Source organism: Vicia villosa, linkage group LG2 (assembly GCF_029867415.1).
Source record: "Vicia villosa cultivar HV-30 ecotype Madison, WI linkage group LG2, Vvil1.0, whole genome shotgun sequence".
Lineage (NCBI taxonomy): Eukaryota > Viridiplantae > Streptophyta > Magnoliopsida > Fabales > Fabaceae > Vicia > Vicia villosa.
In genome coordinates this window covers 34,030,587-34,055,633 of record NC_081181.1, presented here as the reverse complement: position 1 = coordinate 34,055,633, position 25,047 = coordinate 34,030,587, and the positions used below count along the sequence as shown (strand labels likewise).

The window sequence follows — 25,047 nt, the reverse complement described above, 5'->3', positions numbered from 1 at the left end:
TCAAATCAAAGCTCAGAAACTTCATCTTCATCAAAGCTCACTACATTACTGCTGTAATATATTAGTGAGATTAAGCTTAAAACGTTAAGAGAAATATCACTGTTGTGATTATAGCTTTTCAGAAGCATTTGTAATACTCTTAGAATTGATTACATTAATTTGTAAGTAACTAGAGTGATCAAGTGTTGATCAGGATACTCTAGGAAGTCTTAGCTTGTGTCTAAGAAGTTGTAATTAGAGTGATCACGTGGTGGTCAGGATACTCTAAGAAAGTCTTAGCTTGTGTCTAAGCATTTGTTCCTAGAGTGATCAAGTTGTGATCAGGATACTCTAGAAGACTTAGTCGTGGGCTAAGTGGAAAACCATTGTAATCTGTTGCGATTAGTGGATTAAATCCTCAGGTGAGGTAAATCACGCCGTGGGGGTGGACTGGAGTAGTTTAGTTAACAACGAACCAGGATAAAAATAACTGTGCAAATTGTTTTTATCGTTCAAGTTTTTAGACTACACTTATTCAAACCCCCCTTTCTAAGTGTTTTTCTATCCTTCAGCCTAGCCTAGAGAGTATCTTGGCCAGAAGGTTTTGAATCTCATAATTGCTTTCTGTCTGCGTCTTCATGAATGAGCGAAACTCATTGTGAGTATCTTCATGCTTATCCATTCGAGAAGCTAGAGCATCTTGATTCTTTTGAAGAGCCTTCATGGTGTTCACCGGAAGAGAAGTTTCATCAGAAGAAGCTTCAAAACTATCATTCAGAGGAGTAGCATGCTCAACAGCAGCATCTATAATGAGAACATCATCCTGATTTTCCTCAACAGGAAGTTTATCAGTAGGATGATTCTTAGCACTTTTCTTCTCAGCATCACCTTCTGACATAGAAGCATCTTCAACATATTCAGGAGCAGGAATATCATAATTTTCATTCTCAAGAGCCTGAAGAATCTCAGCCAGATTCCTTGGAGGTGTAGGAGCAGCAACTTTTGATGGATATTCAACAGCTGGATATACCATATTTGGTGCTTTCTTTGAGGGATTCTCCCTTAGCCAGTTGAATAAAGACTGAAAATCTCCAGTCAGAATAAGAAACTGAGGCTTCCATACAACCATTGTGAGGCATGGTTCATCTTCCAGCTCATCTACAAACTTCTTCTCCTCAAGAGATCTCCAATTTCTGATTGGATGATAGTACTTACCATCATCAACTTCTAAGAAATAACCAGAAGAACCAGATGCCTCAACAACACATCTCTTCTGGATGTTCATAGCATCAAACTGAAAATCTTTCTTAAAGATGCTCCATAAGCTTCGAATAGCAGCATGATCCAACTTGGAGTCATGAGCAGCTCTCAAAGTTTCCATCCTTGTTCTGAACTTAAGCATGAATAGGTCAAAACACACATCAAGAGAGGGTTCAGGAGGAATAAAGGTGAATCGATAATCAAGGTACATAAGGCAATAGGGTTTGGATTTTCTTGAAGGTAAAGAATGAGTTAGAGAAGATGTAAAATCTGTGTTGAAGGTGGATGAAGGTGAAATTTCAGAAAGTGTTGGGGGAATGGCATTTAGTGGTTCAGGGTTCAGAATATGTGTAGAATGATGTGGTTGGAAACTGTTTGCAATGGTGAAAGAATTTTGGGGTTCAGAAGGAGGAGGCTTTTTCTGAGAAGAACAGGCAGAAGCATCTGCACGAAAAGCTTTCTTGAGATGCTTATCAAGGTATTCATCAGATTGAACTTTGAGAGGGTCAAAAAGTTGCTTCTGCTTCTTAGCTGGCTTAGCAGTTGGTCCTGCTTCTGAGGCCTTTCTCTTCAACTTCTTTTCTTTCTTATTCTGTTCTTTCTTTCTCAACTCATCCAGAGATGGAAGAGTTCTCCCTCAAATCCACGCAGGATCAACAAAAGATTAAGCTTTGACACAAGACTTCAAATAGCGCTTAACAGACATGTCAAGCTCTTCTCTGAACAAGTGAGAAAAACTCTCAACAGGGATTCTTCTAGTCAGAATATCTGGAAATATTCTAGGAATAGAAGTTACCTTCTCAATCAGAAGCATCCTTTGTAAATCAAAAGCATTCAAAATGTGTCCTTGAATGACAGTTAAGAACTTGTGCGTACCAACAACTCTCAGAAGATCCATCAAGTCACTTTCTATCAGAATATCTGAAATCATTCTGGCAAGAGGAATAGTGTTCTTTTTGAAATATGGATTCTTCTTACGTTCTTCATCTCTTTATTCTTCAATATTTGTCTTCAAATGTTGAAAGAGACTGTTTGAGAGATTAACTTGTATACCTTTTCCAACGTAGGAAAGTACATACTTCTGATCCTGATTTACAAATGTAGCAGCAAGAGATCGCTTTCTATGATAGAGAGATCCTAGAATAATCTCAGCCCAAACTCTATAGGAAGGCTTCAAAGAAGTAGTTTGATGAGGTGCAGATCTAGAAGAAGATAATTCTCTATCAACCTTCTCCCAATCAACTCTACCAGGAAGAGCACCTGTGATCCCATCTGAGTCATCAAGACCATACAGCTTCCTTATTATCTTCTCAGTCACAACAAATTCATGCCCTAATACGAAGGAGATGATAGCAGTTGGAGTAACTGTTGCATGAGTCCAAAATCCATAACCAAGAAAGGATAAACTGGTCCAACCAATCTTTCAAAGTAATTTGACTACCCTTGTACCAGCATTGCAGCCTTGGTTTTGAAATCATGTTCGAACAGATTTTCAAAATCGACCATTGTTTCGCATAAGACTTCCAGTTCCTCATGTGGAATAGAACAAGTCTTCAAGGGATGATATCCATATTTAAGTTGAACAAGATGTGCAGAAGACATTTTTTGTTTAGTACTTGAGGATGAAAGCATGAATATACTCTGAGATTCGGTTTAGAAACTAGGGTTTATGCAGCAATGAGAAAGAGAGATGAACGAAGGAGACAATGACTAAAGAGAGAGAATGTAAAGAGATGAATTGTTATGGAGATGAGTTTATATAGAGACGGATTTGAAATGAAATGCAATATACGTTTGAATGAACATGATTACAGAAAAACATAGAATCAAATGCATTTAATGAGAAATGACATTAAGAGATAACGTAATATTTGAAATGATTTGCACAGTTACCTAATGATCAGTGGTTTTCACACATATATTTACCGTTGTTTTTAAGTATATTTAAGTTATATTATTGAGTGTTTTATTTCTTTATTCTACATTTTATGCTTTGGTTGTGTATTTTACTGTTTGCAGGCTTAAAGGAATAAATAGAGACAAATCAATACCAAAAAGTATAAAAACTGGAATTTCGAAGGAAGTGAAAATTCAAGCTACATGAGGTTTGACACGACCACCTGTGTCACCTGAAACTGGCCATGTTAGGATGAAGCGTGGCAAAGAAAATGCAAGAGAGATGAAAGTCACGGGGCTGACACGGCTCGTGTTAGCAAGTGTGAGATCTGGAAATTTTCAGCATGTTTCTCATCGTGATATGCGTGTAGTATTTTGGTCATAACTAGAGCTTCGTAACTCGGAATGACGTGGTTCCGGTGGCAAAATTTCGCTAACGAAAAGGGCTACAACTTTGATGAAGAACACAAAGCCAAATTATGAAGTTAAGGGCTCACACGGACCGTGTTAATCAACACGGCCACCCGTGTTGAAATGTGGTTGGAAATGCAAGTTTGAACCAAAGTCAGAGGATCAACACGGGCGCCCGTGTGCAGGAACACGGCCCGTGTTGATGAGCGCGGGCTAAATATGTGTTTATAAGCTTCCTCACTCAAATGGGATCATTAAGGGTATTCTTGGCATTTGGTTTCAACCGGAATGGAAGATTGAATATAAAAACAGCTTTAGGGCAAGAGAGAGGGCACTTTTTGACAAATTAGAGAAAAGAATACAAGAGAAGATTGGAGAAAGCAAGGGTTTGGGAGAGAAGAAGATCTTCATGAACGGAAGCAATTGAAGATTCAATCTCCTCCAATTTCTTGTAATGTCTTTATTCATTATTATGTTTTCTTTGAATACTATGAGTAGCTAAACCCCCCAATGCTAGGGGGTGGCTCTGATTTAACTTTGTAATGACTCTAAGTTTGCAATTGCAAATAACAATCATGTTTTTAATTGTTGATTTATTCTCTTGATGTTTCTAATGCTTTTCCTTTCGGACAAATTGGAATTGATCTATGATTATCATTTAGGCTAACCACCATTGATAATGCTTTCATGAGATTATGCTATAATAGATATTACCTAGGACTAGGAATACCTTATAGTAACCGGATATTCTTGATAACTAATTGCTTGATTTCATCATAAATTTCTAAGGACTTAGGGTTTAGGATGAAGGATCAAAGGTTTTTTCACTAAGGACTTAGGATCAAACATCCTTAAGAACCGGTAATTGATTATTGAAAATAAGTTGTTGCAATAGAAATTTCAGAGTTGTTACATTGTCAATCATCCACTATCCCTAGCAAGTTACTAATATTTGTTACCAAGTCAATTTCATTTACCGCTTATTCTATTCTTCGTTAAGTTATAATTACCAAACAAAACCCCATTGAAGTTTTTGTTTAATTGAACCTTGAATTGAACTCATTATTCCTGCGCAGTCCCTGAGATCGACATTCGGGGAATTTTCCCTATTATTACAAGAGGCAAAATAGTACACTTGCTATTTTACCGATCACCTAGGGCGGCGTCTCATCAACAGCCCACGTACTTGTCCAAATAGAGTGAACACGTGTTCAACATCTGGAAAGCTGGTGACAGCTGTTTTGCTTTAAAAGGGATTCTGAATCAACTTAGATAATGAAACTTCAGTAATAACAGAATTAGAACTTCTAATTGATCAACATTTGAACTTCTTATAAGAAGATAAAACAAAATCATTTCAGAACTAATCCATACGTCAAAACTTCTCATCTTCTCATTTTGGGCATAAATCCATACTGATATTCTTCAGAATGAACTTAAACCTATCTTCAGCAAGGGGTTTTGTAAAGATATCAGCCCATTGATGATCTGTATCAACAAAGTTCAAAGATAGAACACCCTTCTGAACATAGTCCCTGATGAAAAGATGTTTGATCTCAATATGTTTAGCTTTAGAATGCAAGATTGGATTCTTAGATAAACAAATAGCAGAAGTATTATCAAAGAAGATAGGAATGTTACTCTCATATATCTGATAATCTTCTAACTGACTCTTCATCCAGAGCATCTGTGTACTACATCCAGCAGGAGCAACATATTCTGCTTCTGTTGTAGAGAGGGCAATGGTAGCTTGCTTCTTGTTGTACTAGGAGATCAGATGACTTCCAAGAAATTGACAACTTCCAGAAGTACTCTTTCTTTAAATTCTATCTCCAGCGTAATCAGCATCACAACATCCTACTAAGTTGTATTCTTTAGATCTTCTATAGACTAAACCAACATTAGTAGGGCCTTTCAGGTACCTCAGAACTCTCTTAACAACTGTTAAGTGAGACTCTCTAGGATCTGATTGGAATCTTGCACACACACAAACGCTGAATAGAATATCGGGTCTAGAAGCAGTAAGATATAGAAGAGATCCAATCATACCTCTGTACAACTTCTGATCTAACTTCTGATCTACTTTCTTGTTAGTTCTCCTCAAGTTCTGATTGAACTTGGGTTTAGCACGATAAGTAACAGGAGGAATAGCATGATAATTCTTATTCTGAGTTACATGATATTTTCTAGGTGGTGTCACATGCTTCTTAGTGTGTGTAATGTGAAAGCTTTTAGCAGGTGCTGTGAGCCTAATATCATGGGAGTGGCCATACTTGAACTGATCATACAATGGCTTGTATGTGATTTTCATATCATCTACAGGTTCAAGTTTGTATGGGGTTTCACCCTCATTGCCAATGCCAACTCTCTTGTTCCACTAACAGCATATATTATAGAGGCAAGTTGACTTCTTCCAATACCTCTAGATAAGAACTTTCTAAAGCTCAAGTCATATTCTATCAGAATATGGTTCAGACTAGGAATGGACTTTTCTGAGTCAGAAGGAGATCCAATATCTTTGGATAATTTTAAAACTTCTTCCTTCAGTTCAGAATTTTCCACTTCCAACTTCTTAGTTTCAGATTCAAATAGCTTTTTCAGCTTTTTGTATTTGATACTAAGATGAGCCTTGAGTTCCAGAAGTTCTGTTAAACTTGAAACTAACTCTTCTCTAGATAGTTCAGAAAATACCTCTTCAGAATCTGATTCTGATGTAGATTATGATCCATCATCAACTGTGGCCATCAGCGCAATGTTTTCCTGCTCGCCTTCAGAGTCTGATTCTGATTCTAATGAATCTGAATCATCCCAAGTTGCCATAAGACCTTTCTTCTTATGAAACATCCTCTTGGGCTTCTCCTTCTGAAGCTTTGGACACTCACTCTTGTAGTGACCTAGCTCATTGCACTCAAAACACGTGACCTTCTTCTTGTCATATTTTCTGCTTCCAGAAGATTCTCCTTTTTCAAGCTTCTTAGAACTTTTGAAGTTCTTGAACTTCCTATGCTTGCTTTTCAAGAGTTGGTTTACCCTTCTGGAGATCATGGACAGTTCATCTTCATCTTCTGATTCTGATTCTTCAGAATCTTTTTCTCCAGCCTGAAAAGCGTTAGTGCATTTTTTATAATTAGATTTTAATGAAATAGACTTACCTTTCTTCTGAGGTTCATTAGCATCCAGCTCTATTTCATGACTCCTCAAGGCGCTGATCAGCTCTTCCAAAGAGACTTCATTAAGATTCTTTGCTATCTTGAATGCAGTCACCATTGGGCCCCATCTTCTGGGCAAGCTTCTGATGATCTTCTTGACATGATCAGCCTTTGTGTATCCCTTGTCAAGCACTCTTAATCCAGCAGTTAGAGTTTGAAATCTTGAGAACATTTTTTCAATGTTTTCATCATCCTCCATCTTGAAGGCTTCATATTTTTGGATTAACGCAAGAGCTTTGGCCTCCTTGACTTGGGCATTTCCTTCATGAGTCATTTTCAATGATTCATATATTTTATAGGCAGTTTCTCTATTTGATATCTTCTCATATTCAGCATGAGAAATAGCATTCAGTAGAATAGTCCTACACTTGTGATGATTTTTGAATTCTTTCTTTTGATCATCACTCATTTCTTGTCTTGTTAGCTTTACTCCTCTAGCTTTCACAGGATGTTTATAACCATCCACCAGAAGATCCCATAAGTCACCATCTAATCCAAGAAAGTAACTTTCGAGTTTATCTTTCCAATATTCAGAGTTTTCCCCATCAAATACTGGTGGTCTAGTGTAGCCATTGTTACCATTTCCATTGTGTTGCTCAGCAGAGCCAGATGTAGATGTAGGTTGTAACACCCCGTTTTCGATATTTATTTTATTACGCAATTATTTGGTGTATTTGGTGCTTAAACTGTTATTTTAATTATTATTATATTAGTTTAGTAATTAACTATAATGTAGTAAAATGGTTAATTAATTAATTGGGCCAAGTAGGTGATTAGTAATTGGGAGGGTGTGTAGTAAGCCCATTAGCAAAATTAAGGATTAGTAAGAGATTAATAAAATAAAGAAAAATTAGAAGGAATAGTCTCTTTTGGCAAAATTGTGAAGAACCTAGAAACAGAGAAAGAGGCTAGGTCAAGAGAGAAGGAAGACTTCCACCATTGTTGAAGGATCAAAGCTCAATCCTAAGGTAAGGGGGGAGAATGGGTTCTTTAAATGGTGATTACATTTGAGAGGGTAGTGAGGGTTCCTTCCCCTCTATAGGTTCATAATTGACCAATTTGATTTAGTCTTGATGTGTGAATTGATTTGATTTTTATGTGGTTGTCTTGAATAATGATATTTTCTGATTTCTGGATGAAATTACGTTTTGAATTGATGAGTTATGGTGTGGATTTGGATGTCGGTTGAGTTGTTGTTATGTTCTTAAGAGGAAATGAATCTGAATGTAAAACTGTCCAATTTGATGAGTAGGAGTTGGGTTATTATCATGTAAAATTGATGTAGGATAACAATTTAATGAATCTAGATGGAAGGTGTGAGTTAATAGGTGGAAATATGATGTTTTGGACCTGAAATCGCAGACTAGAAGTGATGAAAACGAGTGAGAACGAACCGGTGCGAGTGCATACTTGGAAAGACAGTTTTTCTGTCAGTTTGCGTATGATACGCGTATAGGTTGGGGCCATACGCGTATGAGGGACAAACCCAGGGGGCTATACGCGTATGATACGCAGCCTTGTCCCAGCATAGTTCAACCTTCTGGTGGAATGCGTATGGTACGCGTATGGAAGAGAGATCATACACGTACGAGGATGTGATACGCTTATGGGGGAGTTTTTAGTACAAATCTGATTCTGGTGATACGCGTATGGGCAAGGCGGTATACGTGTATGGTCTAACTGTACGCGTATGGTTACATTAGTGCGCAGAATTTCCCATTTTGTGACGTTTTTTCTGATTCTTGAGTATTAGGAACACCTTTCTGAGTTCTCTTGATTAGTAGGACTTAAGCCGATATAGGAAGATTATAACATTTATAATTTGGACATAATATGCTGTGATAAGATTATGTTGACTATTCTGAATATTAACTATAAGAGATGAAATTATAGTTTTGTGTTGTTGAACAAGTTGATAGCCTAATGGCAATGGATTGAAGGCTGATGCCTTGTGTTGTTGGTTTGTGTTGATTGGATGTCCATATTGCATACATATGTCATTGAGGGCTTATGCCCTGTTGTTGGCCTGAATTGGCGTTGTTGAAGGCTCATGCCTTGTTATTGCCTCTAATTAAATGGCAACTGTTGGGAGCTTATGCTCTATTGGTACCACGTGCATGTAGTGTTTATAGTTGCATTTCATTTCATTTAATTGATTGTAATGTCATGTATCGATGTTGTTGTGTGGTTGACGGTGTGAGAATCCGTTTGTGATTATGGTTTGTGTGTTGTGTAGATACTACTCCTTAACATGTGATATTTCACCGTATATTTATTGAATGTAATTCTCACCCCTTTTTTGTTGTTGTATCTGTGCTTCTTCGGGAGTACAGATAACAAGGTACCAGAGTAGTGCTTGGATTTTTGAGTGTTACCTGATCGAGTCTTAGGAGTCGCTTTGATACGTAACACAGGAATATTGGGATGCGCTATGTTTTGTTTTTCCTTCAGTTATTTGTTAAATTGTTACGTATCTTGATTTTTGACTTTATTGTCGGACCTCCTGTTTAGTGGAAAAGAATTATTTTGTTGAGGCCTTAGTGACATGAGGACTAATAAACTGTTTTAAATTCCGCTGTGTGATTGAATTTTGTTTTAATGAAATTTATTGAATAAAGAGATGTTTTATGAATTGTTTCAGAAGATGTGACATCCTACTTGTATTACTCTGATTATTTATGTATTTATAATTATATATATTCGTATTGGAAAGTGGGGTGTTACAATTGGTATCAGAGCAGGTCGGTCCGTCCGACCAAGTAGTTGAGTCGCTAACAAATCGAGTATTGTTAATCTCGTTATCTAACTGTGTTTCTGTTGCAGTGTTTAATTGAAATGGCTGGAAGAAACGATGCTGCGATTGCTGCTACTTTGGATGCTATGGCTCAAGCTCTGGAACATCAACCTAATGCTGGTGAGAATGCTAGGTCTCGCAGTTTGGCTACCTTCCAGAGGGAGAACCCGCTGGTCTTCAAGGGCAAGCATGACCCCGATGGGGAATTAGAGTTGTTGAAAGCGATCGAGAGGATCTTCCGTGTAATGGATTGTACTCAGGCACAGAAAGTTCGCTATGGGACACATATGCTAGCAGTCGAAGTTGACGACTTGTGGCTAGCAACACGTCAGAGACTAGAAGCTGCAGGTGAAGAGATCACTTGGCCAAATTTTATCCATACTATGATGGAGAGGGTGCAGATCATAGTATGCTCTGAGATCAAGAAGGCTATAGGGTATCAGCAGATCCGCATTTTTCCTAACTTGGTGGACAGTTGTAGAATTTTTGAGGAAGATAATGCTGCTCACTATCAGCAACGTGGCAAGCCTTATGACGCTCCAGCTGGAAAGGGAAAATAGAGAGCTGCTCCGGGCCATAGAACAGGTGGGGGAGGTGCTCCTACCCCGATTGTGTGTTTTAAGTATGGAAAGGCTAGTCACAAGAGTACTTACTGCACTGATGAAGTTAAGAAGTGTTTCCGTTGCGGCAAGACTGGTCATATGATGTCTGAATGTAGACAAAAAGAAGTGGTTTGTTTTAATTGTGGTGAAGAAGGACATATTGGAAGTCAATGTCAGAAACTAAAGAAGGCACAAGCTGGTAGTAAGGTGTTCGCGTTGGCTGGTACTCAGACAAGCACTAAGGACAGACTCATTAGAGGTACTTGCTTCATCAATAGTACGCCTTTAATTACTATTATCGATACTGGTGCTACTCATTGTTTTATTTTTGCTGAATGTGTTGAAAGATTGGGTCTTGTGCTATCTTCGATGAATGGCGAGATGGTAGTTGAGGTTCCAGCTAAAAGGTCTGTGACTACATCTCTTGTTTGTTTAAAGTGTCTGTTGTCGATCTTCGACAGGGACTTTGCTGTTGATTTAGTGTGTTTACCGTTAGCTGGGCTAGACATAATTTTGGGAATGAACTGGTTAGAATATAACTATGCTCACATAAATTGTTATAACAAGACTGTGAGATTTTCAACTGCCGAAGAGGAAGAAGCTAGTTTAGTGTCGTCTAAGCAGGTACGACAGTTTTTGAAAGAAGAAGTAGAGATGTTCTCGTTGATGGCAACATTGTCAATCGAGAATCAGAATATCATCGATGAGTTACCGGTAGTAAGAGATTTTCCTGAGTTTTTTCCTGATGAGATTCCTGACGTGCCGCTAGAAAGAGGAATTGAATTTACGATTGATCTTGTACCGGGTACCAGACCTGTTTCTATGGCACCGTACAGGATGTCTGCATCTGGATTGACGGAATTGAAGAAGCAATTAGAAGACTTACTTGAGAAGAAGTTTGTCAGACCAAGTGTATCGCCGTGGGGAGCTCCAGTGCTGTTAGTAAAGAAAAAGGATGGAAGCATGAGACTTTGCGTAGATTATAGACAACTGAATAAAGTAACCATTAAGAATAAATACCCGCTATCGAGAATAGATGATTTGATGGACCAATTGGTGGGTGCGAGTGTTTTTCGCAAGACTGATCTGAGGGCGGGTTACCACCAGATTAAGTTTAAAGATGAAGATGTTTAGAAGACAACGTTCAGAACAAGATATGGACATTATGAATATTCGGTGATGCCCTTTGGTGTTACGAACGCGCCAGGAGTATTCATGGAATATATGAACCGTATTTTCCATGATTATTTAGATCAGTTTGTCGTGGTGTTCATAGACGACATCTTGATATATTCTAAATCAGAGCAAGAGCATTCAGATCATTTGAGGACAGTATTGCCAAGTGTTGAAAGAAAGGAAGTTGTATGCGAAGTTGTCCAAGTGTGAATTTTGGTTGCGAGAAGTCAGTTTTCTGGGACATGTCATATCTGGTAGTGGCATTGTTATAGATCCATCCAAGGTAGATGTAGTGTTACAATGAGATACTCCAAAGTCAGCTACTGATATAAGAAGTTTCTTGGGTTTAGCCGGTTACTACAGACGATTTATTAAAGGATTTTCTAAGTTGGCACTTCCGTTAACCAAGTTGACGTGTAAGGGTAAAGTGTTCATATGGGATGCACAATGCGAAGGGAGTTTTGCAGAATTGAAGAAGAGATTGACGACAGCTCCGGTTTTGACATTACCGAATCCAGACGAACCTTTTGTGGTTTATTGCGATGCTTCTCTGATGGGTTTAGGAGGTGTGCTTATGCAGAATGGTAAGGTGATTGCTTATGTGTCGAGGCAATTGAGAATTCATGAAAAGAACTACCCTACACATGATTTAGAACTCCCCGCTGTTGTTCTCGTACTAAAGATTTGGAGACATCATCTCTATGGTTCTGGATTTTAAGTGTATAGTGACCATAAGAGTTTGAAGTACCTGTTTGACCAGAAGGAGCTGAACATGAGACAACGAAGATGGTTAGAATTCTTGAAGGATTATGATTTCAGGTTGAACTATCATCCCGGTAAGGCAAATGTTGTGGCTGATGCTTTAAGCTAGAAGACCTTACACATGTCAGCTATGATTGTTAAAGAGTTAGAATTAATCGAGCAATTCCGAGATATGGGCTTGATTTGTGAAGTGACACCGCAAAGTGTTAAGTTGGGAATGCTTAAAATTGATAACGACTTCCTGAACAGTATCAAAGAGGCTCAGAAATTGGATGTGAAACTGGTAGACATTATCGTTGGTTGTGGCAAATCCGAGAAGAGTGATTTTAAAGTGGACGCGCAAGGAGTGTTGATATTACAGGATCGAATCTGTATCCATGATGACAATAATATGAGGATGATTTTAGAAGAGGGTCATCGGAGTAACTTGAGTATTCATCCTGGGGCTACTAAAATGTATCAAGACTTGAAAAAGATATTTTGGTGGCCAAGAATGAAAGAAGACGTGGCACGGTTTGTGTATGCTTGTTTAACTTTCTAGAAATCGAAGACTAAACACCAGAAGCCCGCAGGGTTGATGCAACCGTTAGAAATTCCAGAATGGAAGTGGGATAGCATTTCGATGGATTTCGTAACGGGGTTGCCTAATACTGCTTGTGGACACGATTCAATATGGGTGATTGTTGATAGGCTTACAAAGTCAGCTCATTTCATACCTATTAACATCACGTATCAAGTGGCAAGGTTAGCCGAGATCTACGTCAAGGTGATTGTGAAGTTGCACGGTATTCCTTTGTGCATTATGTCGGATAGAGATCCGAGATTTACTTCTGATTTTTGGAAGATCTTGCAAGAAAGTTTGGGTTCTAAGTTGAGGTTGAGCTCGGCGTATCATCCTCAGACGGATGGTCAAACTGAAAGAACTATTCAGTCTCTAGAGGATTTATTGAGAGCATGTGTTCTCGAACAAGGAGGTTCGTGGAGCGCTCATTTTCCATTGATCGAGTTTACTTATAATAACAGCCATCATTCTAGTATTGGGATGACACCTTTTGAAGCGTTGTACGGTCGAAGGTGTAGAACTCCACTCTGTTGTCAGGAATCCAGCGAAGGTGTAGTACTTGGACCGGAAATTGTACGAGAAACTACAGATAAGGTAAAGTTAATCCCGGAAAAGATGAAGGTTTCACAGAGTAGACAGAAAAGGTATCATGATAAGCGAAGGAAGGAGTTAGAATTTGAATCGGGTGACCATGTGTTTCTAAGAGTCACGCCTGTGACTGGTGTTGGTCGCGCCATGAAGTCTAAGAAGTTGACTCCACGATTTATTGGTCCTTATCAAATTACGGAGAGAGTTGGAACTGTTGCTTATAGAGTGGCATTACCGCCTAACCTGTCAAATCTGCACGATGTGTTTCATGTGTTACAACTTCGGAAGTATGTTTCAGACCCATCTCACGTGATTCATATGGATGATGTGCAAGTGAGAGAGAATCTTACAGTAGAGACGATGCCGATTCGGATCATAGATCGTGAGATAAAGTCCCTGAGAGGTAAAGATATCCCGTTGGTGAAAGTAGTCTGGACGGGAACTACCGGAGAAATTATGATGTGGGAAATGGAGAGCAAGATGAGGGAATCCTACCCCGAGTTGATTGAGCGAGGTAAGATTTTCGAGGATGAAAATATCGTAAGTGGGGGAGAGTTGTAACGCCCCGTTTTCGATATTTATTTTATTACGCAGTTATTTGGTGTATTTGGTGCTTAAACTGTTATTTTAATTATTATTATATTAGTTTAGTAATTAACTATAATGTAGTAAAATGGTTAATTAATTATTTGGGCCAAGTAGGTGATTAGTAATTGGGAGGGTGTGTAGTAAGCCCGTTAGCAAAATTAAGGATTAGTAAGAGATTAATAAAATAAAGAAAAATTAGAAGGAATAGTCTCTTTTGGCAAAATTGTGAAGAACGTAGAAACAGAGAAAGAGGCTAGGGCAAGAGAGAAGGAAGACTTCCACCATTGTTGAAGGATCAAAGCTGAATCATAAGGTAAGGGGGGAGAATGGGTTCTTTAAATGGTGATTACAACATGAGAGGGTAGTGAGGGTTCCTTCCCCTCTTTAGGTTCATAATTGACCAATTTGATTTATTCTTGATGTGTGAATTGATTTGATTTGTATGTGGTTGTCTTGAATAATGATATTGTATGATTTTTAGATGAAATTCCGTTTTGAATTGATGAATTATGGTGTGGATTTGGATGTCGGTTGAGTTGTTGTTATGTTCATAAGAGGAACTGAATCAGAATGTAAAACTGTCCAATTTGATGAGTAGGAATTGGGTTATTATCATGTAAAATTGATGTAGCATAACAGGTTAATGAATCTAGATGGAAGGTGTGAGTTAGTAGGTGAAAATATGATGTTTTGGACCAGAAATCGCAGACAGGAAGTGATGAAAACGAGTGAGATTGAACCGGTGCGAGTGCATACTTGGAAAGACAGTTTTTCTGTCAGTTTGCGTATGATACGCGTATGGGTTGGGGCCATATGCATATGAGGGAAAAACCCAGGGGGCTATACGCGTATGATACGCAGCCCTGTCCCAGCATATTGCAACCTTCTGGTGGAATGTGTATGGTACGCGTATGGAAGAGAGATCATACGCGTATGAGGATGTGATACGCGTTTGGGGGAGTTTTTAGTACAAATCTAATTCTAGTGATACGCGTATGGTACGCGTATGGGCAAAGGGGTATACGTGTATGGTCTAACTGTACGCGTATGGTTACGTTAGTGCGCAGAATTTCCCGTTTTGTGACGTTTCTTCCGATTCTTGAGTATTAGGAACACCTTTCTGAGTTCTCTTGATTAGTAGGACTTAAGACGATATAGGAAGATTATAAAATTTATAATTTCGACATAAAATGTTGTGATAAGATTATGTTTGACTATTCTGAATATTAACTATAAGTAATGAAATTATAGTTGCATGTTATTGAACAAGTTGATATCCTAATGGCAATGATTTGAAGGCTGATGCCTTGTGTTGTTGGTTTGTGTTAATTGGATGTCCATATTGCATACATATGTCGTTGAGGGCTTATGCCCTGTTGTTGGCTTGAATTGGCGTTGTTGAAGGCTCATGCCTTGTTATTGCCTCTCATAAAATGGCAACTATTGGGAGCTTATGCTATGTTGGTACCTGTAATACGGTGAACTGACTTTTTATTAATCGGAATGTCGCGGTAAGCAAGAGTCGCCACCGACTTTTATTTTATCCAAACTAAATCGGAAAGGCTAAAAGAAACAGAAAAAAACCTTTTAAAGAAATCTGAGTTCGGGGGGTAATTTATGCAAAGGGAAGGTGTAAGGCACCCTTTGCATCCATGGTTTCCCATGGGCTCTTAATTGCTTTGCTTGCTCGTTTGTTTGGAAAATGTAGATGAAAGAGATAGGGACTTTAGCTTGTAAATAAGCGTTGCCCTTTTGAAAAATTATGAGAAAGAATATAATAAAAAGGTTTGAGCATTGCAAGGCAATTAGGGGCAATTACCTTAAACTCAGATGATAGGTCTCTTTTTAGCCTTTCAGAATGAAAGGGTCTATCCTTGCCATAAGAGGGCAGGAAGCCTTTCGTTTGGAGGTTGAAGGGTCATCGAGATATCGTTCGCCCAAAGACTGACCCATGCCATAGAGAGGCAGGTAGTCTAAAGGGAATGACCAGAATAGCCTTTTTCGTAGGCAACCAGAAGATACCTCAGCCTTTTTTCCGTAGGCAACTTCCGAGGGTCGAGGTCATGTTAGCGTATCGAAGGCCGCATCATTAGGGTCACATGACCTTTTATCGAGGCAACATGGCTGAGGTATCCTCGTATTCGAGGGACATGGCTATTCTGCAAAAAACACAAGGCAACAGGCAACAGGCAATAGACAATAGGCAAGAGAGAGGTTACCCCAAAAGTGTGCGTGGGTGCAACAATCACGTGATTATATTCAGTTATATTATCTTGTAAATTAAGTCATTCTAATTCAGTTAACAAGACTTGCACTCCCTAGGATTACTAACCACGCAGTTTAATGTAAAGCAATAACAATAGTATGGGGAAGGGGAAAATGAAACCAGCGGATCCCTTAACAGGGTTTGACATAAGTAATAATAAAAAATAAAATATAGGGCTAGGGTTTAGGGTTACCAGTACTCGTAGCTTTGGCAGTCGACGAACCCTGAAAATTGAAAAAAGAAAGAACAAACAGAGGGTGAGTGCATTATCGGTTCAAATGATAATTGGGGTTAACCTTGATCAATAACAATAACAATAAAAGGAAAAGGGTGAAAGAAACTTAGCTTCGATTGATGAAGGTTGATGGGCAAAGGTTTGCCTTGTGCATGAAGCATTGACCCTGACCATTTAGAGAATTGGAAAAAGAAATAATATGAAACAGTGAGTGTATGGCTAATTCAATGACAATTAGGGTTAACCCTAATTTAATGCAAAAGATGGCAAAGAGAAATTAAACAAATATGAAAAGAGACTTAGCTTTGAATTTGATATGGTTCGTGGTCAGAGGAAAATCCTATTGCTAACCCTGAATAATGGCAAAGGCAAAGGCAGAAATAGATGTGAGTGTAGGAAGAGTCCATTGACTTTTGAGGATGCAACCCTAATAATATTTTATAAGGTAATCACATATTTAAATAAAATGATAGAGTCGGGACTTAGCTTTGTGAAGGGCGTGGCGCGTAATTGTAGGGAACCCTGTTGCTAACCCTGAAAATTTGGCACAAAGAAAAGAAAATCGTCAGTGTATTAAAGATCGTCAACCCTAATTTACCGGGATAAATCAGGGTTAGAAACCATAAGATTAAATAATTTAAAAATCAATAATCTAAATAATATCAAAGGTTCAAGAAAAATTCGGGAATTCGAATCAATATATCATTTAAATAATTATTGGATGGGATCCTAATTATTTAACTGATAAAAATTTACTTGGAACTAATATTGAATTTTGAATGAAAATAATGAAATAAAATTGTGAAAACTCGAACTTTCGATGAAATAAACAAATTATAATTTGTTATGAAAATAATTTATAAAGTAAAAAAAATAATTATAACTAATAATAAATTATAATGGAAAAAAAAGAATAAAATAAAAAAAAGAATGATAGTATTAAAAATAAAAGGAATTAGAAAAAGGACTCAGCTGTAATCCAGTGTGTATGTAGCTTGGGAGTACATGGTGGTTCCTCGGCCTTTGTATGCGTTGGATTGGAAGGGAACACATCTGAACGGTTGATTTCATGAGGGGGCATGATGATCCTCCACCTTTGTACTGCATGGAATCTGGAACAAGAAAATTGTGAAAAATAATTGATGGAGCTAGGGATCGAACCGGTGCCTCCCCGCTCCTAATATGGACGCGTTTTTGCCATTTGTGCTGCGTGCATCATTTGTATATTGGATGAAATTATAGCATGATAAATAAAAAACGGAGATGCCTGAACGAAAAGCGCGCGCGTCAGCAGCAATTCGAATTGAGCCAACGGGACGTCGCCACGTCTCCGTCTTCTCCACTTCTAAACCCGTGTTTCTCTTGCTGCGAATCAGCCATTATTTAGCTACGATTTTTTCGTAGCCCCAAACCTGCGATTATAAAAACTAATATACACGCAACATAAATTCAAAATCTGTGCCCAGATCCATCAAACCTTGCCTCCTGAACACTGTAACATCATCAATTTTGACCGATTTCATCTCCAATTGAGAATCCCTAATTCGAAGCTTACAAACCCTATCAATGGTGTTTTACGGTTTATATACTCAAACATCAAATCAATTATCCAGAAACGTTCAAGGCATCATGATAAACAAGTATATATGATTAAAACATGATGAGAAGGTATGAATCATTGTAAACGAAATCATGAAAATTTGGATGCAAACCGTGACTTTTGGGGCCGGTTCTAGACGTCTTGGCCGCTTGTACGGGTTGGGAAAGATTCAGTAGACACCAAGGAACGTGATAGAGGTCTTTATTTGGCTTGAATCGGTGTAAAAATCCGGCTGCAAGTTGCTTGAATCCCACTGATTTTTTGAGTTTGGCCAGTATTCTTGCACTTCCAATTTCGTCCAAAAAACCCCCCCAACATTGTCTGAAGTTCTGAGTATATATAGTAGGCCAGATTAGGGTAACAAAAACTTATCAAATCCCTTTGAATCCAAAATTGAATTATGATTAAAATTTGATTGAACTTTTAATTCAAACTTTCTAAACTTGCCCCAATTTCAATATTTTTTCTTCAGTAATGCCTTGCACGAAATTATATTAGTAATAGCACTTAAATGATGATTTAGTTTGATTAAAACCAAAATAAAATCAATCTTTTCTATTTTCTTTCAAAATATTTGATTAATATTGACTTTTTAATGAATAAAAATTCACATAAAATCAATTAACCATCAATAATTCGTGGCATAGAGAATGGGTCTTCTAGATGACTTTTATAGCAATATTGGACCAAAAGAACTTGGGCCTTTTTGCAAAAAGTGTTCAATTCTTTCACATTTTCCTTCCCAAAATACCCTCACTTTGACAAGGCCTATCTCCCTCAATTTTTGGGGTATGGAAGTGTTCTAAGACATTTTGGAAACCTTAGAGAGTCCTCTAACCAATGTCTTTGGTCTCACATCAAAATATTTTTCCATTCTTATTTTATGTCCTTTTGAAAAAAGTATCTTTTTGTTGACTTTTGAAAAGGACCTATAATGTATGAAGCCATATCTCTTAAACCATTGACCTATGAGCTCTGATTCTTGGACCATTGGATAGAGGAATGAATTCCCTTCAAAATGAGCTTTGGTGGGAATTTTTCTGATGAAGTATGAATATTTGGTGAATTTTCAAAGTTTTGGTTGACTTTTTTAGTTCATGCCCAAAATAGTAACTCTTGACTTTTGACTTCTCTGATCTTTCCTTGCATCATCATGATCAACCCTTGCTCAAATGATGATTTTAGGGTTATGAGGATGTTGTTGACCAAATATCTTGAATTTTGACTGTATATTGACTTGAAATGACTGTTTTGCCCTTGGGAGTCGACTGTTGACCTAATCAGGATTTGAGGGACTAAATTTGCTCTGTTTGACTTGAAACTTTATATGGAGATACTTTGGGATGTTAGTGACCCTATGGAACCATCTTGAGCCATTGATTCAATGATTTTCCATTGAATTAATCAAACCCTAGTTCAGAGCTTTTGTATAGGAGAGTGTGTTTTGGAGCTTTGTCTTTTGTTTTGATTTTATGTGTGGAAAATAACATGGGCAAATTTTAGGGTATGACAGCTGCCCCTGTTCAATTATCTTAAACCTGAAGATGTAGAGTGGTCTGTATGCCAGTCGGTATCTGAAGGTGGAAGATGATTGAACACTAGAATACCAAGAAATTTGCCCCATTTGCAGTAGGGACTTTTGTCGGAGATGGGCTTTTAGATGCCATCTGGTAGTTGTTGGAGTATGGATTGTTGCAAAATTTCTGTTTTTGTTGTCTTCTTCTTTTTTTTTTTGAATGTTGAGGAACCGTCAAACGTATCGACTCAAGTCTGTGTTGGGTTATTTAAGGAACCGTCAAAGGTATCGACTTAAATTTGAAACATATCATTGAGGCACCGTCAAAGGTATCGACTCAGATATAGATTGTATAAGGAACCGTCAAAGGTGTCGACTTATATCTGAAGGGTGTCGTTAAGGAACCGTCAAAGGTGTCGACTTAACTTTGAAGCATATCATTGAGGCAGCGTCAAAGGTATCGACTCAGATATAGATTGTATAAGGAACCGTCAAAGGTGTCGACTTATATCTGAAGTGTGTCGTTAAGGAACCGTCAAAGGTGTCGACTTAACTCCTGATGTATTAAGGAACCGTCAAAGGTGTCGACTTAATACTTGAGAATAGATTGTTAAGGAACCGTCAAAGGTGTCGACTTAACTCTTGTAAATAGAGATAGTAGTATCCTGAAAAGTAGAGGTTAGTTTTCTTATGTCATGATGCATGCGTTTATGTAATGAATGAGAAGCTTTGTATGTTATGCGTGAGTTCAGTATGTATGTGATGTATGACTATGTTTATGATTTATGGTATGCAAACATGATTTATGTTGTCTTGATTGAGAAAATAAATCTCTGTATCTTTGAAGATGTTCAGCTGGGGATTTACGGTTTCTGCTTGGGGATGATCAGTAATTTGATGTACCCTGATTTAGAGATATAAATGGACCATGTTGAAGAAGAGCAACTTGTTGGAGAAATAATAGTGTCGAAGATGTAAACTCTGTTGGGGAGTCATGTCTTTGTCGGGACGAGCACATTTGGAGATATCTTCTTAATGATTACCCTGAGGGGATATGATCTTCTGGCTCTGTAGGGAGATGTGGGTGTCTTGAAAGTTGCCCCCAGTATCATAGTTATTTACAACTCGATTCAGGACACGCTACTGAGTATTGATCGAAATGTTGAACTGGACTTGCATAGATTTGCCCCAGTTAACAGGAACTTTGGAAAGATTCGCCTCACGAGGTCTTTGTGAGATGTACACTATGGGCAATATGCCCCCAGTAATCATAGGCTCATGACAATGTCTCGCGTTGATTGGGGAGTAGCTTTAGATATGCTTGGATGCGTGCCCCTGATTGTTCGACCATCCATGAGAGAGTCTCGGAATCTCAACTTGATTGCCTCAGATTGATTGGGCCAAACGCGTCATGCCCCTTGTATACGTAAGAGACATGGCTTCTTGGAGTAATTTTGTTTTGTCGGGATAACTTTCAGTCATTAGTTGTACTCTGTGCAAGTTCTTTCTGATGCTAACATTTGAAATTATGTAGCAGGATATGTTTAATAATGTATTCGTGAGATGCAATGCATACGTTTGTCTCGAGTTTTTGAAAAAACATTAAAACCGAAGATGTAGAAGCGTGATATTTGTAAAAACATGCTATTTGTAACAATGTGATGTTTGTAAAAGAGAAATATCAACTCAGCATTTTAGGTAAACCTTAAGGAGTCGGGATACCTTTGTTATGACAGTATGCTTTCGAACTAACCATGCTTCAGTTAGGACTCTCAAGGGTTGTAACGTGGCTTGGTGCACGGTTTAAGAAGCAAGGGATAATGGCTCAAAATTAAATTATACCCATTCCCTTCTTCGTGATGTTCTTCAGTCCTAAGCTCAGTTGATTCGTCTTATGCATTCAGATTCCAAGAGACTTTTGGATTTACACCTTTGGTAATGACGATGGTTCACGAGCAAAGAGAACTTTTGAGACGGCAGTCACTTCCTTCTTTTAGTAGTCACAGCATTGTGTTGTTCAGGAATTTATTGACTTCTCTTTTTTCGTCTTTTTGATATCCCTAACTTTTGCCTGAGCTGTTTATTTTGAGATTGCAGTCAGCGGGATGCCTTGATTTTTGCCTAAATCATCTTTTTGATTTTTGACTTAGCAGGCTTTTCTTTGTATATATGTTTTTTCCATCATTTTTCTTTTTGAAAGATACTGACTGCCTTATTTGATGATTGATGAACCGTCATTGTCTTTTGGTTGACATTTCCAACACTTCTTTGATGTGTGCGGATGAACGCTTGTGATTGAAACCTTTGTTGAAAGGTGTACTAAATGATTCTCTTAAAATAGAATGCATAGCCAAATTAACTGAGAACTACCCTGCCCCAGGTTATAATCAAAGGTTTTAATTAGTACAAGAAGGAAAACTTCTACTTCTTAGGCTCAAAGGGGTTAACGAGGGATTAACATCCTTATATCTCCACTGTTTAGGAATTGAAACAATGCTTGTACATCGTCAGCATAGTCTGTTCAAAAGCATACTATATAAGGTTGCGGTATCGTTCTCGTCATCCTCCCTTAAAAGGCTTACAGCTTAGCAGTAGTTGAGTATCACAAAACATATGCAGAGTAACGACATAATTTAAAAAGAGTGATAGCGAAATAATTTATTCAAGACAAACATATGCAATGCACTGATGATGATTATTAAAACAAATAATGTCTATCATAATTGGAGTGTTTAAACAAACAAAATAGAAATTGCAAATGAAAGTAAATCTAATGATCTAAAAAGTTCATCCTTATAGGTATTAATCAATCTTTTTGTGATTAGGCATAGGAGTAGTGATCACCACAGGAGTCTTGGGATGATAGAATTCAATTTCACCAGCATCGATCATGTCTTGAATCTTGTTCTTCAATGGCCAACAATCATTCGTATCATGCCCAAGGCTATTGGAGTGATATGCGCACCTCGCATTGGGCTTGTAGCTAGGGGCGGAAGTGTTAGGCTTTACAGGAGGATCCCTTAAAGTAATCAAGTTCTCTCTCAGCAAATGTTGTAATGCCTGAGCCAGTGACATGTTGATCTTTGTAAACTGACGTTTAGATGTATCTGACTTGCGTCTTTGTTGCGGAGCTAGTGTAGGGGTCAGAACTGTCCCCATAGATTGGTTATGTTCATCGTGATCTTTCTGGTCGTACACAGTGTGAGGTTTCTCAGGAGAGTGGCAGTCAATGGTCTTGTCATCGATTAAGTCTTGGATCTTATTCTTCAGTGTCCAACAGTTATTAGTGTCATGTCCAGGACTATCTGAGTGATACGCACACCTTGCATTAGGATTATAACGAGAAGAGGAGGTACCAGGATTCCTCGGAGGATCCTTCAAAGCGATTAGCCCTTTCTTCAGCAATTGTTGCAACGCTTCGGCCAGAGTCATATTGATCTTTGCGAATTGGCGCTTAGGTGTATCTGACTTGTGTCTTTGTTGTTGAACTGGTGTAGAGATTAGAATTGTCCCCACAGATTGGTTGGGTTCATTGTGACCTTTCCGATTGTACCCAGTATTGGCCATATGAGGTTTCTCAGGTGAATTGAAGTCAATGATCTTGCAATCAATGAGGTCTTGGATCATGTGCTTCAACGGTCCACAATCCTCTGTATCATGACCAGGACTGTTTGAATGATAAGCACATCTTGCATGGTACTTGTACCCAGGAGCGGGATTAGTAGGAAGTGAATATGGAGGCAATAGAGTTATCAAGTTCTGATTGAGCAATTGTTGCAGAGCTTGAGACAGCGGCATATGTAATGGAGTAAATGACCGCTTAGGCTTGGATCTCTGATTATCTTGACCACCTTGATAATTATATTGATTCTTCTCCTTCTCGATCAGAAGTGCCTTCAATTCTTCTTGCCCCTTGGCCAAGTGAAAGATTACTTTTTGGAACTGGTTATTCTGAGCTTGAAGATTTTTGACAGATTGTTCGAGATCCATCTTTCTTACTGAAATAAACAGCGGAAAGATGAGGCATTTGTTTTTATGAAACCTGTGATGCGATGTTTATGAATGCATGATTATGCATATGCAATGTTTTCAAGGACCTTAAAATTTAAATTCACTTTAAACAAGAAAGAAAGAACAAGCTTTGTTAGTAATAATAATAATAATTAAATTGTACTTTAGTTTATGGTTCTTTGCCATTTTGGCTTACAAAAGTAAGTATGTAAACAACTAGGAATAATAATAACAATAAACTAGAATTTCTTCAAGCTTCCCATGGACGCTTCCTCTTTGATCCGATGAAGTTGTTGACGTTTTGTTCTGCTTGAAGTAGTCTTGTGAGTTCTAACACTTGTTTCTCTTCGGCGCAGAATTGAGCCTCAAAAGTATCCCTTTCTTCTTTCAATTGAACCCATGACTTTTGTAATTCTTCTAGATCAGTGGGCATGTCTGGATGGAGAACAACCAAAGGAACCTTTTCTTCACATTCAGGTTCAACAATCACAGGTCTAACATAAGGATATGGCATGACAAAACGTTGAGCGCGAGTGCGTACCCATCTAAGATAAGGTTCCGAGGGAAGGGAGTTCTTTTGCCCCCAACTTTTGCTATCCACCCTGTACACCTTGTTCCAAGCGCGTATGAACTCTTGGCGTTGATTACGAACATCTTCTTCATAGTTGAAAACAACCCCTTCAATGAGCAAGTGATGAGGACCATCCCTTCGAGCATAACCAAATTGTCGTAGAGCTAATGAAGGATTGTAGGTGATTCCTCCTCTAATGCCAAGGAGAGGCACATTAGGGAATTTCCCACAATGATCGATGATAGTGACGTACTCTTGAGACATAACATGCCAACGGATATCTGAGTGAGAAAGTGACATGATTCTTCGAGACCATTGCATCTTTTGATCGTTTCTGACTACTGAGCGTGGAAGGTGCGAAATAAACCACCTAGCCAGCAAGGGTGTGCAACACATAAGAGTCCCTCGTTTCTTCATGACACGAGAGTGAAGGGAATGTAGAATATCTCCAAGTAGCGTAGGCACGGGGTTGTGAGTCAGAAAAATCTTGATTGCGTGCACATCAATGAATTGATCAGGATTAGGAAACAAAACCAAACTATATATTAATAAAGCCAAAACATCTTCAAAAGCATGGTAGCTCATGGCCTTCAGAAATTGTCGAGCTTTTCCAAATAAGAATTTGGCTGAGAGACCTTCTACTCCATTCTTGGTGTCCCAGTTGGAGGCGATGTCTGATCTCTTTAGGTGAAGTGCAGCAGCAATAGTCTCGAGTTTCGGAGTGCTTTCCAATCCAGTAAAGGGCAGATGCTTAGATATAGGTACACCAAGTAAGTTTGAGAACTCCTCCAAAGTAGGTACCAACTGATAATCCGGAAAAGTGAAGCAATGATGTTCGGGATCAAAGAATTGGCATAAGACTCTCATCATATCTTCTTCAAATTGAGAGGTGACCAGTCGAAGAAGATAACCATGTCTTTCAGCAAACTTAGAGTCTCCAGGGACTTCCAAGGCGAGCTCCTTAAGCTCAGAAGGTATCCCTACAAAGTTGAGTCGTACATAATCTCTGGTAGAAAAAGCC

The 25,047-nt window shown here is 38.4% G+C and overlaps 1 protein-coding gene across 1 annotated transcript; it reads left to right on the top strand.

The window, feature by feature from the left end:
- The first annotated feature begins 9,590 nt into the window (after positions 1–9,590).
- Positions 9,591–10,109, top strand: LOC131648824 (uncharacterized). The gene has a single exon (XM_058918552.1). It carries the CDS (start codon positions 9,591–9,593, stop codon positions 10,107–10,109), a length of 519 nt encoding a protein of 172 aa, XP_058774535.1.
- The last annotated feature ends 14,938 nt before the right edge of the window (positions 10,110–25,047 follow it).

What these genes read in the sequence shown, in the direction of transcription:
- LOC131648824 (XM_058918552.1), top strand. Translation starts at nt 9,591, where the DNA reads ATGGCTGGAAGAAACGATGCTGCGATTGCTGCTACTTTGGATGCTATG.